Raw genomic sequence first — 17802 nt, forward strand, 5'->3', positions numbered from 1 at the left:
ACAGCAAAAAGAAAAAAAAAAAAACAAAAACAAAAACAAAAAAAAAAAAACAGGGTAAGAGGATACAGTTCAAAGGGAAAAATGAAACCTTTCAAGAATTAATATTGAGTATTATATAGTTAATATAACAAGGGCTACAATGTAAAGATAGTTTCCTATATCTAGCTTCATTAGCCAGTCACAATTTGTTGACCACAACTGGAACTTGAAAGATACTTAAATGCTTTTAGAAAAGAATTTTAAAACAAAGATATTATCCATTTTTAATGAGACTATAAATATTATATTCTAATTATGTAATTTTTTATGGTATGCATTTTAATTACACATGTTAAATTTAAAAGTGTTAGTCTTGAAAATGATTTTAAAAATTTCTAACAATCAGTGATTGTAAAATAAAAATAAGACATTCAGTTCCACAGTTACAGTCCTAGAGTTAATGCTACCCTGTGTCGTTAGTATCTTTCAAGAAAATCATATGTGTGTATAAACATATACCTGTCTTTTTTCTTTTTAAAGTCTGGCATCATACTCTACCATTGTTCTGTTAACTGTAGATCTTCTACCTTGTTCTCCTTAGTGTCTCCATAGCTTTTCCTTGTCTTCCCACTGCTCCTTATTTAATTCACACTGATGGCCATTTGGGTTATTTCCACATTATTACTATTGTTAAAAAAGCTGTTTCACTCAAAGAATGACAGGGGCATGCTAGAAGTACACACAAAGGGAGCCAGTTTGAAGAGGCTTCTTTTAGCCAAATCATGGACACTTTGGTCATCAAAATAAGTAATGATAGTAATAGATTAAAATCCATAAAATAAAATGACAGTTTAGAAGTCTGCACTGAGTTAAATAAATAATTCGATAAATGGGGGAGAGGAGATAGCTTTTCTTTACAGAAGAATTCCACCTAATAAGTGTAGAAGGAATCATGGAACTTGGAAAGCACATTTTGGCAACCATTACAGTGATAATCGTTTCAGGCCAACATCATCAGTGAATGCTTAAACTACTGGTTTAAAGTCTGATGAGAAACAAAGTGTTTTTATAGTGTCTAAGCATATCTTCACAAAGTATGGTTAATTATAAAGTGAAAAGTAGTAACATGACAGTGAAGAAACCTGGCAGATGCCACCTTAATTAAGCGTTCTAAATTAACATCACTAATAATGGACAAATAAGTATCATATGCATCCTGAGGACATACTATCACTTTTGTAGTGGTTCTTGCCAAAAATGCATAAGCTAAATCTAAGTTTAAGGAAACATCAGACAGACACAGATGGAAGGACATTTCTATAAAATAAACAGCATCTACTGTTCAAAGTTTTCAAAATCACGAAAAACTAAGACTGAGGAGTACCAGAGTAAAGGAGACCAAAAAGACATGACAGCTAAGTTAAACATGGCAAATTCAACTGAACCTGGACCAGGAACAAATTTTTCTTGTGCTCTAAAGCTGGAGTTGGCAAACGTTTTCTGTAATAGGCCAGATAATAAAAGTGTTAGGCTTTTTGGGGCACACTGAGTTTGTTTTGACTTTTCAGCTCTGTTCTTGCATCCCCAAATCGGCCGTAGACAATATGTAAATGAATGGTGTGTCTGTGTTCCAGCTCAAATTAATTAAAAAAAACAAACAAACTGAAGGCTATTCTGATTTGGCCTGAGGACAGCTGTTTCTCAGTACTGCTCCATACTCCCATCCCCAATAAAGGACATTAGAGGGACAGCTGGAAACATCTGAATAAAATCTATAGTTAAAAGTATTGTATCAGTGATAATTGCATTGTGATTGTATAAGAGACTGTCTTTTTAGGAAATAAACACAAGTATCTTGGGTAAAGGGACTTTATGTCTATAATGTGCTCTTAAATGGTTTTAAAAACATAATATACAAATATGGTAAAATATTAACATTCGAGAGTCTGGGGGAAATGGGGACTAGGAATTGTTTGTGCTTTCGTAACTTTTCTGTATGCCTGAAATTCAAAATAAAAAAAAATTAAGGTGTATTTCAGATCAAGTGGGCTGGGAAAATATAACTTATCTCACAGGTCCATGTAAATGTATTTTCAATTACTTATTTTTATATATCTTGAAATTCTAACTGGAATTGCTTAATTCACATATATAGGCATTTTGAAATTTGAAATTTAATAGATAAACATTTTAATTTCATTACCAGCAACAATAGGTTCAAGTGACTCCTAACGATAAAATATTTATTTATTTATTCATTTATTCATTCATTTATTTAGGCTGTGTCAGGTCTTAGTTGTGGCATGCAGGATCTTCGTTGAGGCATGCGGGATCTTTTGTTGTGGCACACGGGCTTCTCTCTAGTTGTGGTGTGCAGGTCTTCTCTTTTCTAGTTGTGGCACACAGGCTCCAGGGTGCATGGTCTCTGTAGTTGTGGCACACGTGGACTCTAGTTTGTGGCACACAGGCTCTCTGGTTGAAGCACATGAGCTCAGTAGTTGTGGCACGTGGGCTTAGTTGCCCCACGGCATGTGGGATCCTAGTACCCTGACCAGGGATTGAACCCATGTCCCCTGCATTGGAAGGTGGATTTTTTTGTTGTTGTTGTTTGTTTTTTTGCTTTACAATGGTGTGTTAATTTCTGCTTTATAACAAAGTGAATCAGTTATACATACGTTGAAGTGAATCATATACATATGTTCCCATATCTCTTCCCTCTTTCGTCTCCCTCCCTCCCACCCTACCTATCACCCCTCTAGGTGATCACAAAGCACCGAGTTGATCTCCCTGTGCTATGCGGCTGCTTCCCACTAGCTATCTATTTTACGTTTGGTAGTGTATATATGTCCATGCCACTCTCTCACTTTGTCACAGCTTACCCTTCCCCCTCCCCATATCCTCAAGTCCATTCTGTAGTAGGTCTGTGTCTTTATTCCCGTCTTGCCCCTAGGTTCTTCATGAACTTTGTTTTTTTTTTCCCTTAGATTCCATATATATGTGTTAGCATATGGTATTTGTTTTTCTCTTTCTGACTTACTTCACTCTGTATGACAGACTCTATGGAAGGTGGATTCTTTACCATTGGATCACCAGGGAAGTCCCTGATAAAATATATTTTGATGAATAGTTACCTGCATATGTAAAATTTCCTTTCCTTTCCTTAAATATAAATAATAATATAGTTAGGTCCCATCTACTTTATCATGATTTTCCATTTACCCTTTAAGCAATTTTCCCTGTTTGGAAAATTTTAGTAGCTTTTAGGACTTCTGCTTCTAGCCAAGATGGAGTAACAGGGACTGGAATTACTCTTCGGCCTAAAACAACTAAAAACCTGGACAAAATATATGAAACAGTGGTTTTCAAGATATTGAATGGCAGGCAAGAAAGGACAGTGATCCTTGAGAGACAGGAGACAAATGAGGTGAGCCCTACAATTGCCTCAGCTTAGTGCCTGGAGAAAGTTTCCAGTACATGATGTAGGGAAGGGGAATCCAGGTGGAGCCTAGTAAGCACCTTGAGTTGTGGAGGTAGAGCTGGGACTATAAGGAGGCTAAGGTGGCCAGAACTCTTAGGGCAGAGAACTGGAGAGGAAAGAGCTATGCAGAGTTCCAGAGACCTACAGAGGGTCCTCTCTAGTCTTAAGCTGAGTATTGATTACCACCTGTGTGAGGAGACTACCCAAGGTTGGGAGGAAAAACAACCTAAACAATTAGAGGAAAGAATTCCTAGAGCTCCCTCAATACTATGAATTGTGCCTGTTCCCAATAGCCAAAGTGGAAAAAAATCTCATAATTCACAGTGCATCAACAAGAGTACTCAGAAGGGTTTTGTTTCAGTAGTGGTACAAAATTAGGCCTAGACTAAATGCTGCTCTGGTTTAACCTAACAAAACTTAAAAGCAAGGTTGAAAGGATAAAACTTTTTCTAAGTAACTGTCCTAAAACAAAGCTCAAGAATATTTAAAGGAATATAAAAATATGCAGCACTCAAAAAGGTGGTGAAATTCATTGTGTCTTAACATCTAATCAAAATAACCAGTTGTAAAAAGAAGTAGGGAAAATATAATTCATAATAAGAAAAATCAGTCAATTAAAACCAACCCAGAAATGACACGGATGATAAAATTAGACAAAGACATTAAAATAGTTATTACATTTGTCTTCTTTATGTTTAAGAAGCTAAGATCACCTAGAGACTGTCATGCAGAGTGAAGTAAGTCAGAGAGAGAAAAACAATACAGTATGCTAACACATATGTATGGAATCTAAAAAAAAAAAGTGGTTCTGAAGAACGTAGGGGCAGGACAGGAATAAAGACGCAGACGTAGAGAATGGACTTGAGGACATGAGGAGGGGGAAGGGTAAGCTGGGACGAAGTGAGAGAGTGACATTGACATATATACACTACCAAATGTAAAATAGATAGCTAGTGGGAAGCAGCCACATAGCACAGGGAGATCAGCTAGGTGCTTTGTGACCACCTAGAGGGGTGGGGTAGGGAGGGTGGGAGGGAGACGCAAGAGGGAGGAGATATGGGGATATATGTATATGTATAGCTGATTCACTTTGTTATACAGCAGAAACTAACACACCATTGTAAAACAATTATACTCCAATAAAGATGTTTTTTTAAAAAAAGAAGCTAAGGTCAGGAGTGTATAAAATTTTTGTTAAAGGGTAAAATGGTAGGTATTTTTGTGACCCAAACAGCCTCTGTTGTAACTACTCAAATCTGTTGTAACACAAAAGCAGCCTCAGACAATGTGTAAACCAATGGACATTTCTGTGTACTGGAGTATAACTTTATTTCTAAAATAGGCAGTGGATTGCATTCGACGTGCAGGCTGTAATTGTAGATCCCTGAGCTAGAGGAGAGGTTGAACAACTTAAATAGAGGACCTGGAAGATAAAAAAGGGAAGATCCAAAGCAAATTCTAGAGATGAAAACTAAACTATTTAAATGAAAAAAATACACTTGGTGGGATTAATCACAGATATACACTGTTGAAGAAGAGATTAGCAAACTTGAAGGCATACCAATAGAAACTATCCAAAATAAAGCACACAGAGAAAATATCTGGAAAAAAAAAAGATCATTAATGAGCTGTGGTTTATTTTCAAATACACCAATATACATGTAATTGGAGTCATTGAAGGGGAAGGTATGACTAAAAGAATATATGAAGACATAATGGCTGAAAATTTTCTAAATTTTTGAAAACTATAAAACCACAGTTCCAAGAAACTCGGTGAACCCCAAGTGCAAAAACTATCAGTTTTTAAACCACATCATCATCAAATTGCTTGAAGTCAGTGATAAAGAGAAAATGTTAAATGCAACAGAGAAAGAAAGATAAATTATATACAGAGGAAAAAAGATATAGATAAGGATGACAGAGGTTTCTCATCTGAAACCTTGCTAGGGAGAAGACAGTGGAACAAGAGCTTTAAAGTACTCAAGGGGGGAAAATATGGCAACCTAGATAGAATTCTATACCTAGCAAAGGCAAAATAAAGACATTTTTAGACATAAGAAACTGAAAAGGAATTAATCAAACAGGCCTGAGCTACAAAAAATGTTAAAGAAATCCTTCATGCAGAAGGATAATCATATCAAATAGAAATCTGTTTCTGTATAAATTACTAGCATCAAGAGTGAGAAAGGTAATACACTATAGATTCTACAGATATTTAAAGGATAACAAGCAAATATTAGAAATAACTTTCTGCCGATAAATTCAACAACTTTTGAAGAGATACACAAATTCCTTGAAACTGGCAAGCTACTAAAGCTTACTTAGGAAGAAACAGATAGATAACCTGAATAACCCTATATCTAAAGAAATTGAACTTGTAATTCTAAGCCATCCACATAGAAAGTTCCAGGCTTAGATGATTTTGCTATTGAATTCTACCAGACATTTAAGAAATACATCATGCCAGTTCTATACATACTCTTCCAGAAAACTGGAAAGCAGGACATATTTCCCAGTTCATTCTGTTAGGACAGTGATGCCCTGTTACTAAAAGCAGACAGACATTAAAATAAAATGAAATTGTGGACTGATATCCCTTATGAACACAGATATAAAAGGTCTTAACAGTTTTTCAAAATGAATCCAATTGTATTTTTTTTGATCTGTTGATTTCTTTTTTAAATTTTATTTTTATTTTTGGCTGCATTGGGTCTTCGTTGCTGTGCGCAGGCTTTCCCTAATTTCGGTGAACGGGGGCTACTCTTCGTTGCAGTGCGTGGACTTCTCATCGCGATGGCTTCTCTTGTTGTGGAGCAGGGGCTCTAGGCGCGCGAGCTTCGGTAGTTGTGGCTTGCGGTCTCTAGAGCGCAGGTTCAGTAGTTGTGGCGCATGGGCTTAGTTGCTCCATGGCATGTGGGATCTTCCTGGACCAGGGCTCGAACCCATGTCCCCTGCATTGGCAGGTGGATTCTTAACTACTGCGCCACCAGGGAAGTCCCCCAGCAATATATTAAAAAGATAATACATCGTGATCTAATGAGATTTATCTCAGAAATGGAAATCAATCAATGTCATTTTAATACATTAACAACAAAAGGAAAATCATTTGGTCATCTCAGGGATTTAGAAAAAGCTTTTGACATTTCATTCTTCATCATAATTTTCATCAATCTAGGAATAGAAGGGAATTTCCTCATTCTGATAAAGCTTACCTATAAACAAACTACATTTAACACCATACTTGTGAAAGACTGAATGTTTTCCCTCAAGATCAGGAACAATTGCAGGGGTGTCCACTTTTAACCACTTCCATTTAACATTGTACTTGAGGTTCTAATTAGTACGGGTAAGGCCAGAAAAAGAAAGGCATCTAAATTGGAAAGAAGTAAAACTGACTTTATTTGTAGACATTACTATTATCTCTATGGAATCTTCCAAAAAAAAAAGTTACTAGAACTAATAGGTGAGTTTAACAAGGTGGTAGGCTACACAGTCAACGTATAAAGCATACAAAAATGAATTACGTTTTTTATACTCATAATGAACAGTGGGAAATTGAAATTTAAAAAACAATAGCATCAAAAAATATGTGATTCTTAGGGGAAAATATCTGACACATGATGTGCAAAAACTATATACTGAAAACTACAAAACATTGCTGAGAAGTCCTAAATAAATGTTCTTCGGGCAGAAGACTCAATAGTGTCAGTTCTTCCCAGATTAATCTATGGATTCAACATAATCCCAATCAAAATCCCAATGGGCTTTTTTATAGCAGTTGACAAGCTGTTTCTAAAATTTATAATGCAAATGCAAATGTCTTAGACTAGCCAAAACAACCTTGAAAAAGGGCCGTAAGAACTAACACTACCTGATTTCAAAGCTTGTTAGATAGCTACAGTAATTAAGGATGGTATTGGTTTAAAGATAGCAAGTAGATCATTGCGACAGAATAGTGGCCAGAAATTGTTCTTGAGGTAAGTTTTTCAGTCAAGGTACAAAGGCAGTTTAGTCAGCTAAAGGGTTTTTAACAAAGGATTCTGGAACAGTTGGATAACCATATGCACCCACCACTTACATAACATAAAATAACTATGATTCATACCTGGAACCATATACAAAAATTAGATCAAAATAGACCTAAATGTAAAATTTCAAATTATACAACTTTTAGACGAAAACAAGCAAGACACATTTTCTAGAGGCACCCTGTGGAGGCACTTCAGTCACATCAATGTAGAACTCAGTCTCCTCGGAAAGAAAAAGAGGAGACTCTGGCTTCATAAATGGTGGGGAAATAGAAAGGAACTGGCGACTGTTTGCACTGTCTGTGGTCATATACAGAACATGATCAAGGGTGTTACACTGGGCTTCTGTTATGAGGTCTGTATATGATCAGTTCCCCATCAATGTTGATATTCAGGAGAATGGTTCTCTTGTTGAAATCCAAAATTTTGGGGGTGAAAAATACATCCGCAGGGTTTGGATGAGGCCAGGCGTTGCTTGTTCAGTATCAGGCCCAAAAAGGTGAGTTGATTCTTGAAGGAAATGACATTGAACTTGTGTCAAATTTAGCTGCTTTGATTCAACAAGCCCCAAGAGTTAAAAACAAGGATATCAGAAAAATTTTGGATGGTATCTGTGTTTCTGAAAAAAGAAACAGTTCAGCAGGCTGATGAATAAGATTTGAGTGGTCTGGCTACAGAAACAGCAAGATGCCAGATGATTCTTCGGACTCGTTTGTGATATTTTAAAGATGCAATAAAAGCTCTTGATTTTGGGGGAAAAAGTCACAATTTTTTTTGTTTTCTGTTGCATGTAAAAGTTATGTTTATGCTATAATGTATAGCATTATGTCTAATGCAATAGCATTATGTCTGGGGGAAAAAAAGTACCTACCTTAATTAAAAAATAATGCTGTTGGGAAAATGGTGCTGACAGACTTGCTTGATGCAGGGTTGCCACAGACCTCCAATTTGTTTAAAAAAAGACAATATCTGTGAAGTGCAATAAAGTGAAGCACAATAAAATGGTACTTAAGAAGTTAAAACTCCCCTACCATATGGCCTAGCCATTTCATTCTTACATATTCAGTTACGAAGAATGGAAACATGTTAATACAAAGACCTGAATATAGATGTTTGTGGAAGTGTTAGTTATAATAGCCATATAGGTATAACTCGTGCGCCACAACTGCTGAGCCTGCGCCCCAGAGCCCGCGAGCCACAACTCCTGAAGCCTGGGCGCCTAGAGCCTGTGCTCTGCGACAGGAGAGGCCACCACAATGAGAGGCCCGCACACCACAGTGGAGAGTGGCCCCCACTGTCCGCAACTAGACAAAGCTTGCGCACAGCAACAAAGACCCAACACAGCCATAAATGAATGAATGAATGAATAAATAAGGAATTTTATATCACTTTTCATTGGGGTGTATGGAGGTTGGACACTTGAATTCAGAAAGGGTTTCTTTCCCTTAAAAAAAATCTCTTAAACCTGCCCTATTCTATCCTAACCCCCATCTTGCAACTTAAACAACAGTGAAAAGGTGTGTTGTTATTTAGAGGATGATCTTTTAGATAGTGTTCTAAAAGCACAGTTTTTCTGACACAGTTAAAAAAATTTTTTTTGAAATAAATTTATTTATTTACTTTTGGCTGCTTTGGGTCTTCGTTGCTGTGCGTGGGCTTTCTGTAGTTGCGGCGAGCGGGAGTTGCTCTTTGTTGCGGTGTGCGGGCTTCTCATTGTGGTGGCTTCTCTTTGTTGTCGAGCATGGGCTCTAGGTGCGTGAGCTTCAGGAGTTGTGGCTCACAGGCTCAGTAGCTGTGGCACATGGGGTTAATTGCCCTGCAGCATGTGGGATCTTCCTGGACCAGGGATCAAACCTGTGTCCCCTGCATTGGCAGGCGGATTCTTCACCACTGCACCACCAGGGAAATTCCACTTTTGCAACTTTTCTTTTAAAATCATTTTATTTTTTATTGCTTATGCAGGGGTCAGCAAATGTTTTCTGTAAAGAGCCAAGTAGTACATATTTTAGGCTTTGAGGTCTGCATACTATCTCTGTTGCATAGACTTCTGTTCTTTTTTACAACCCTTTAAAAACGTAAAAGGCATTCTTAGCTCCTAGAGAGTATAAAAACAGGCTGCTAGTGTGGTTTGCTGACCTGTAGCCTGTAGTAGTATTTCTCAAAGTATGCTCTGTAGCTCTCTAAAATGTTTGCAGGTACAGAGGTGTGTGTATGGAATTACCTTGGGCACACTTGATACAACAAAACTAGGTTTCTTTACCAGAAGACAGTTCACATTGGAACCTTTATTATTTGGATTTTACAAGTGACAAAAATCCAATTTGAGTAGTACAGGGACTGATCCTATCGGTAAGGATGGCTGTCTGGACTTTCCAACTTTGTGGGCCACTTCATTCCTTGAGTAGTTGGGACTGGCTATGGTTAGCTCCCAGCTCAAATGCTTTCCCCCCAGCCCCCAACGTGTGCACGCACATGTACATCTGGTTTAAATCACTTATGTGCCCCTTGGCCTAATCATGGTGGTGTATATGAATGTGGTGAGGAAGTAAGGGCTCTGTTTTCAGAAGAATAGGGGTTAACACTGTTAAGGACGTTCTTTTTTGTGAATTTTGTTTGCGATATTAAAAAAAAAAAAAGTAGACGTTTATAAAGGAAAAAAGAGCCAAAAGTTTGACGAAGATGGTGATAGTTTAAACATGTCAAACTAGAATGGCATTTGCCATGCTTTCATGTGAGTAAAATTACTGGTAAAAATTTCTGATTTTCTAAACGTTTAAGCTAATGTGTTTTAAGTGAGTAAACACTTTCAAAAATAGTTGCTCCATGGTGTTCTTCGAATAATTGTTAATTGGCTTTCATTCAGAATGAATATTTTATAAGGAATTATTAAATGAAATAACAAAGAATACATAAGCTTCAAAACTTGTTAGATAGTAACTGTTACAACAAATTATGAGTTTTAGCTTTGTTGTTACTGTTTTTTAACAATTCAGTAATACAAAGTAGTAATTCTACTGGTAACGTTCTTACAGCACCTATATTATGTTTTCAAATGACAAAATTTCCCTCATTCTTTCTTAAAAAGACATTGAGCGATTTTCTCATCTTATTGTTGGAACATTTTTGGTTTTCTTTAATCCACTGGTTGTCAACCCAGGTGACCTCCCCCTTTACCCCCCTGACGTTTGACAATATCTGGAGACATTTTTGGTTGTCACAACTGTAGGAAAGGTGCTGTTGGCTTCTAATGGGTAGAAGTTAGAGATGTTGCTAAACACCTTCCAATGCACAGCACAGCTCCCTCACAACAAAGAATTGTTTAGCCCAGGATGTCAACACTGCTGAAATTGAAACCCTATTCAATTAACCAAACCCTAGAGTAAATGAAGAGCACATGGGCTGTCGTTCCATGGTCTTTATTTTTTAATTGTGTTTCTTTTGAGTATATTGCCTATATCTTTTTTAACGGCTCCTTATGCACAACAAAACTGTCAACCTTTAACTGCCAGATAGCATAATTTTAATGTTTGATATTCTATTAACAAAGCAAAATTTTTTCTTGTTGAAAGAAGCTATTTGGCAAATTACTACTACAGGACAACTATTATTAATGGTTACTTAAGGTTCTGGTTGCTTTTTTCAAGAATTTTTATTATAAATATGAAGGGAAAAGACAAGGAAAACTAGAGCTGTCATCTTGCATTCATCATAAATACCTTGAGATCTGTAATCTTTTGTCGTAATCATTATTGTGAACAGTTCAGCTAGCACGATAGTGCCTGGGATGTAATAGGTTCTCAATAAATCTTTCATGGGAAGATGGATAAAAGTGCAGCTTACCTATTATGCTTGCAAAAACTTGTGCCTTGCAAGTCAGGTGAGACACCTGATGATTTACCTCCAGGTCATTTTCAAGTTTGCCCTCAAACTTCAGTGTAAGTCTTCTGAACTCCATCTCCCCCTACCTCCTGCCATTGTTCTCAGAAAATAATAATAATTGGTAGAGTTTACTGACACTGGATATTTGTCAGTTTGTGGGGGTACTTAATTTAAAATATTTTTCACAATATGTGCTATTACTGTCTTTTTTGTTTTTTAAAACAGGTGAGAAAACTCAGGCTTAGTAATTGACAGGCGTCAAGATTCAGACCCCTCCCTGTTTGTTTTATACCAAAGCTGTGCTTATAATACCAGTGCAAAAATATCTGATAGTATTAATTTTGTCCTCCAAAGCCAGACTGCCTAAATTTGAATCCTGGGACTTCAGTATCATCTTGGGAAAGTTACTTAACCCCTCCTCCATTTCTAAAATGTACGTAATAGTGTGTCTTAAAGGCTTTGCATACTGTTTGGGAAGACAAGGAAAAAAGACATGAAATATGACAAACGTATCAAGTAATTGCTAAATGATAAAATAGGGACAGTAAATGCAGATAGAATTCAGCGTGGGGAAATATATTTAAAATGGTTTCTTAAAAAATTTTTTTTTCAAGTATATAGCAACTTTTCACTTTTTATGCCAGTGACTGGGCTTCTGTGCCAGTTTTGTCAAGATATTGACCTTCTCCTGGCTTAGCTTTTGTTTTCTTATCTACCTTGAATGCTATGGTCAGTCCTGTGACTTAGTAACACCTCAAATCCCTTATTAATCGTTATCCTCTCCACACTGCACCTCTTGTCCAGTACCCAGCAGGTTTGAGAATGTGCTGTCTCTATTCCCTTGGAATGTTAGTGGGACTTGACACTATCATTTATGGATTTCAACATTAGCCAGTCCTTCAATACCGATTTTCAATCATTTACTTGTACATAGTCAGCTTCTTTCTCCATTCCCTAGAGGGTATTTCCAGATAGTACCTATGGCTCTTTTCTTACTTGTTAGGCATCACAATGGCCTCTCATTTTACAAATAACTTGTGAGGCTTTAGCTGGTGCGTGTTAGACTTCTTGCTAAAATTAAAGTGACCTTCACCTCTCCAGCGTCTTAACCTTTTTAATTAATTAATTAATTATTATTATTTTTTTTTTGCGGTACACGGGCCTCTCACTGTTGTGGCCTCTCCCTTTGCGGAGCACAGGCTCCAGACGTGCAGGCTCAGCGGCCATGGCTTACGGACCCAGCCACTCTGTGGCATGTGGGATCTTCCCAGACCGGGGCACGAACCCATGTCCCCTGCATCGGCAGGTGGACTCTCAACCACTGCGCCACCAGGGAAGCCCACCAGCATCTTACCTTTTGATTGTTCCCCTCTTTTGAGGTTGTCTCCTTCCATAGCATCTAATAGACAGTTTCAGTTCTACCCCTACCGGTTCTTCATTTCCTTTTATACATTTTCTTCTTGACTCTCCTATCACTGTGTTTTCTTTCTGGGAGACTTCATTGACTACCATGGCTTTATTTGTGAATTGTGTATACCAATGAACCCTACTTTTCCAGCCCAGATCCCTCTCTGGAACTACAGATGGTTGTTTCCAACAACCTATTAAATACTTCCAGCTTTGAGTTCTGGGGCACTTCAGAGTTGACATTTGTCCAGTAGAACCTATTAACACTTGCTTCCCCTGAAACAAAAGACTTAAAACCTGTCTTCTCCTGTACTGTCTTCTATTACCTCTTTCTTGGTGTGGCAGCCTTTTTTTCAAGTTCGTCTTTTCTCTATGGTTTGTAAAACTCCTTCTCTATTTCACCACTAGAATTAACTAAAAAGGAAAATTAACTGTATGTTTAAAAGAAACCTCAAGATCTTGCATTGCCTTTTGTGTAGATTGAAAATCCACTTTCCACAGCATGGTGTTTTTCTATAATGGAGTGGAGATAAAATTAAATGATGATCGTTTCCTAACTCTCAAAGAGATGGATTTTTTTTTGGTAAAGATTTTAAGTTTTTTTAGGTGTCTTAAAATTTTTTATTACCTGCTACCACTTTTATCACCATCTTATCATAGGGTGATATTTGAATTAGCTTAAACTTTTATACTTAGCATTTAAGTTTACAAATATCAGATTTTCAAGGGATTTTATAGGCTTTTCACAATTTGACTGTACCCAGCTTCTCAATTTTATTCACTGCCATGGCTCACTTTAGAATTTTAGAGAATTTGTTTATTTCCTGACTACCATTTATTAATTGCAAGACATTTAGCATGGTATTAACAATACTTACCTTTTGGATTATGAGGATTAAGTGAAATAATGCATTTATTCAGGGCCTGGCACATAGTAAACACTCAAGAAATCTTAGCTACTATTGTTTTCTGTGGCTGGTTTACTCCTCAGCCTGAATCTCTTACGTACCCAAATTTGCAGGGTCATTCCTGCTCTTCCATACTTCTCTGCCTGGCCCTGGAATGCCTTACTCTTTCTTCCTCCCACTTACTGTGACTATTCCTTTTCCTTCAGAAGTTAGCTCTTCTAAGAAAATTTAACTAGGAGTGGTCCTTTATCACCCCTCCCCTCCTTTACATAGGCACTCCCTATTGGAGCTCTTTGGTCATAGCTCTATTTGGAACATGAATCTCATTACAATTTGTTTTCCAAACATTTTTTGCTGTCTTTACTGGACTTTGAGCTTTGTTTCAGTGGTAAGGAATAATGTGCAATCTGTTGGATTCCAGTGTTACCATTCCTGCCTTGAGCCAAAAGGTTTTCAGTCAGTAAACATGCACGCTGTCATCTCATTTAATCCCCACAACCACTCTTTGTTATGTCAGCATTATTGTTATTATCAGATACAGAAACCCAAGCTAGATGAGGTTAAGAGATTTGCCCCAGGCCACTTAGTTTCAGAGTGCCGGAAGTCTAGAATTCCCCATGTTTAATAACTTACTACTATTCTATAGCTATCCCCTATACATTTGTCTTTTACTTATAAGTAAAAATAGCATTCAGTTTATTAAAAGTTTCTTGATGATTGCCTTTGAAGCACTTTTGCTTTATTTTGTAATGTGTTAAACATCTCAAGAACTGGGATTCTACTGATTCAGAAATGTAAAGTTTGATCTTTGTATACCTTGTGTTCTTTATACTCTATTATATTGCTTAGCAAAATAATTGGGTGAATAAATATTTTTAAGACACTGAATTTTTTATACACTTGCATAATAAATAGATGGAGTATTTTGTGCTTGAAATAATTAACATTGTATTTTTTCCAAAATTTAATTGTTTTTCACTAATTTGCATTAGCTTTTATTAACTTTATGTGTTTAGTAACATCCTTGAGAGTAAATTATGTATCTGTATATAAATGGTAGCCCTTTCTTAGTCCTTTTGTAGGGTTGTTACTTTAATAACACGTAATAATAAATTTGTATGACCTAAGGATTTCTTATGGCTTTGTATTCAGTAAAAAATACTCATTCTAATAGCTGGAGGAGAAGGGCTAGTGGTGGTAGTGAATCAGATTATTAAATACAAAAGTATTGCATGTCATTAATTTTATAAAGGGTTTAAAGCCTAATTAGCAGTGTACATAGTGATTCTAGTTATTCTCTAAGTTGTAATTGTGGTTTAATTGAGTTATATCATAAATTCCAAGAGTGAGGGACAGCTTCTTTCAAAGAACAAAGAATAGAGTTGAAGATGAGCAGTATGTATTTCCCCACTGTATAATATTCTTTAAATTTAGTTCATGGGTTTGTTTTGCTTTATTGTTTTCATTTTTGGAGTTGCTTGTTTGAAACATATTCTTAAGTATTCTCATTACAGAGCATAGTAATACTCTGAATCTTACCCCTGTAAATGGTGATATTTATATTTTATTTTAGGGAAGCTATGCGAAATTATTTAAAAGAGCGAGGGGATCAAACAGTACTTATTCTTCATGCAAAAGTTGCACAGAAGTCATATGGAAATGAAAAAAGGTAAGATTATTGTTTTTCTGGTAGATAATTATGGCTAATAATAGCTATCATGAATTTGCAAGTGATGTATTAATATACAAGTAAGAGGATGGTTTCTATTGGGTTAATTTGCAAGTACAAAATGAAAAGTTAGGGGATTTGTCTCTATTGAAGAGGGAGAAACAAAGTAAATTGTAGCTTATTTAGTAAAGATCCTCTGGTTAAATCCATGATTTCACAAAATGAAATAATCCATAGTTTTTATTTGGGGCTGCATGGTGTTCCCTAAATATTTCTGTGATACATTAGCTCATTCAAAAAGTAGCTTTCCTTTTGGTGGAAAATGTAGTTTTATAAAGAAATGTGACCCCAAAAGTACCATTTTAAAAAGAAAAAGGCTTAAACAAACCCGCAAATTGAATTATGGAGTGATTGTGAAGAAAAGTACTCCCAGCCCTCTCCACCCTGACCCTGTGCCTATTCAGGTTAAAAAAAAAAAAAAAAAAAAAAAAAAAAAAAAGCAAAGCTGAGCTGGTACTCATACCACATGAATGTGGCACTACAGAAATGACCAATAAATCAGATTAGCCAAAATTAAATTATAATAGGGATTTTAATATTTAGTGTTTGTCTTAGTATTTTTTTAATTTCAGCATTTTTGGTATATAATTGTGGATTTTTGTTATTTGTTTTTTCACTTGGTTCCTGGAATTTTCTTGTTAATAGTTTCTCAAGCCTTTGTCTTTCAGACAGCATTTTGTGGACAAAGGCTGCTTATGGGGGAAGATGAAAGATTTTTTTGGATTGGCTAGAAAGGCACCAAAACTGAATTGGGAGAAGGAATGAAAACTCAGGTTTGGGTGTTGGATTGAAAGGAATGAGTGGAATCTTAGAATTTGTGAGATAAAGGAGATCTTAGCATATGCATAAGAGAAGGGAAAGGTAGTATATTAATTTACAGGCTGGAGGAATTTTAAATAGTCTCTTTCTCAAAGTCCTCTAAATCTGAGCTGAAAAAAAGGTGAAACTATTTAGTTGATAATGTTATCCTCAAAGAGGATGAACAGCTGAAAACAGCATTTAGGACTCATACTGCCAAGTGTTCTTTTTTAGTTATTCAAGTTTACTAAATTTCTGATTACTTTACTAATGGAACTTAAATCATCTGATTTAGAGTTAAATATGTAAAGAAGTTGGTACCTACAGTTTGGGATAAAGAAACCAAATCGAGATAGTGACCCCTTTTGCATGAAGTTGGTACTGGAAATTCAGGTGTTCTGCCCGCTCTTCCCCCCTCCCCCCGCCAGTAATGAAATCACGTGTATATAGGAGATTGTCTCCTCCCCCCGCCCCCACCAAGCAAAACAGCATAAGTCAGTACCCTCATTACTTGAGATGGGTCTAAAGGGTCAGCCTTGTATTTCATAGTGAATCTGAAGAAGGAACAGCTTCCCTTTATCCAGTCACGAGCTAGACGTTGTTCTGGAAATGCCTTACAAATGTCTTTAAATTTTAATCCTCAGAATAATCTTGTAAAGTAGGCATGCTTTAATCCCCATTCTGTGAGTGAGGAGACTAAAGATCAGAGACTTTAGATATGCCCAGATTCACTTTAGTTAGGAGTTGATAAGAGCCAGGATTGGAACTCCTGGGTCTGTAATTCCAAATTTCATATTTTTTTCATTTCCCTAGTTTTCATAGCCTTGCATTTTGTGTTTGAGTGTTAATTATCTACAGCAAGGCTTGAAGATGGAAAAACCTAAAGAACCTGAAGAACCTAAAGATGTCTAAAAAACACAAACTTTGTAAACTTCACTTTGTCTGGGATTCTCTTTTTACCATTAGCAGAGTGAGATTGGGCTGAATCTAATGAAGATAGGAAAACATATGTTCATTGTATAAGCTGCCAACCTGGGCCGTGTTGCTCAGTTTAATACAATTGGATTCATTTATTAACTCATTTATTCTTTATTTCTCACAACCTGTTAGGTTCCAGGTACTGTGCAAAAAGCATCTTGGATGGGAATTTTAAAAGTCACTAAGTCATTTAATACTTCGGTGGATAACTGAGGCCCAGTGCAGATAACAGAAGGGGAAGAGCTACTCAGAAAATTAGAGTCCAGATAAGGTTCCTGTTTGTTAGTCACTGTTGAAAATACAAAGCTATAGTGGTTTATCAAGTTAAAATAGGTGATTTAATGGTTAACTTATTATGGTTGCCCTTATTTTCAATTTCTTTCTATTATTTGGGGTATAGCCTGGTGGGTCTAAAACCCCAGTCAGAGGAAAGCTCAAAGAATCTAAGCTTCTGACTCCAAAGAATGAAAAAAAAAAAAAAAGATGAAAAAGCCAGAGTAACTACTTTCCTATGTTTATTGTATTATTAAAATTTCCAGAAGAGACATGCACTGGTTTTACAGTAAAGGTAAAAACCTATTAAAATTACTTGATTTTAAAAAGGTATTAGTCGTCAGG

The 17802-nt window shown here is 36.4% G+C and overlaps 1 protein-coding gene and 1 pseudogene across 6 annotated transcripts in view; both read left to right on the forward strand.

Annotated features, from left to right (window-relative positions):
• LOC309794972 (recombining binding protein suppressor of hairless) overlaps nt 1-17802 on the forward strand; it is a 114638-nt gene that overhangs the window by 71565 nt on the left and 25271 nt on the right. For all 5 annotated transcript variants that reach the window (XM_082606925.1, XM_082606924.1, XM_082606923.1 and 2 more), the window contains one exon: nt 15253-15348. In XM_082606925.1, the coding sequence (XP_082463051.1) occupies nt 15253-15348 (96 nt within the window). The remainder of the gene's footprint in view (nt 1-15252; nt 15349-17802) is intronic.
• On the forward strand, nt 1283-8140 carry LOC309798676 (large ribosomal subunit protein uL6-like; annotated as a pseudogene). The gene is made up of 3 exons: nt 1283-1367; nt 3234-3403; nt 7586-8140. The product of its transcript is annotated as a large ribosomal subunit protein uL6-like (transcript).

This window comes from Mesoplodon mirus (assembly GCF_964341445.2).
Source record: "Mesoplodon mirus genome assembly, chromosome: 2".
NCBI classification, from domain to species: Eukaryota; Metazoa; Chordata; class Mammalia; order Artiodactyla; family Ziphiidae; genus Mesoplodon; species Mesoplodon mirus.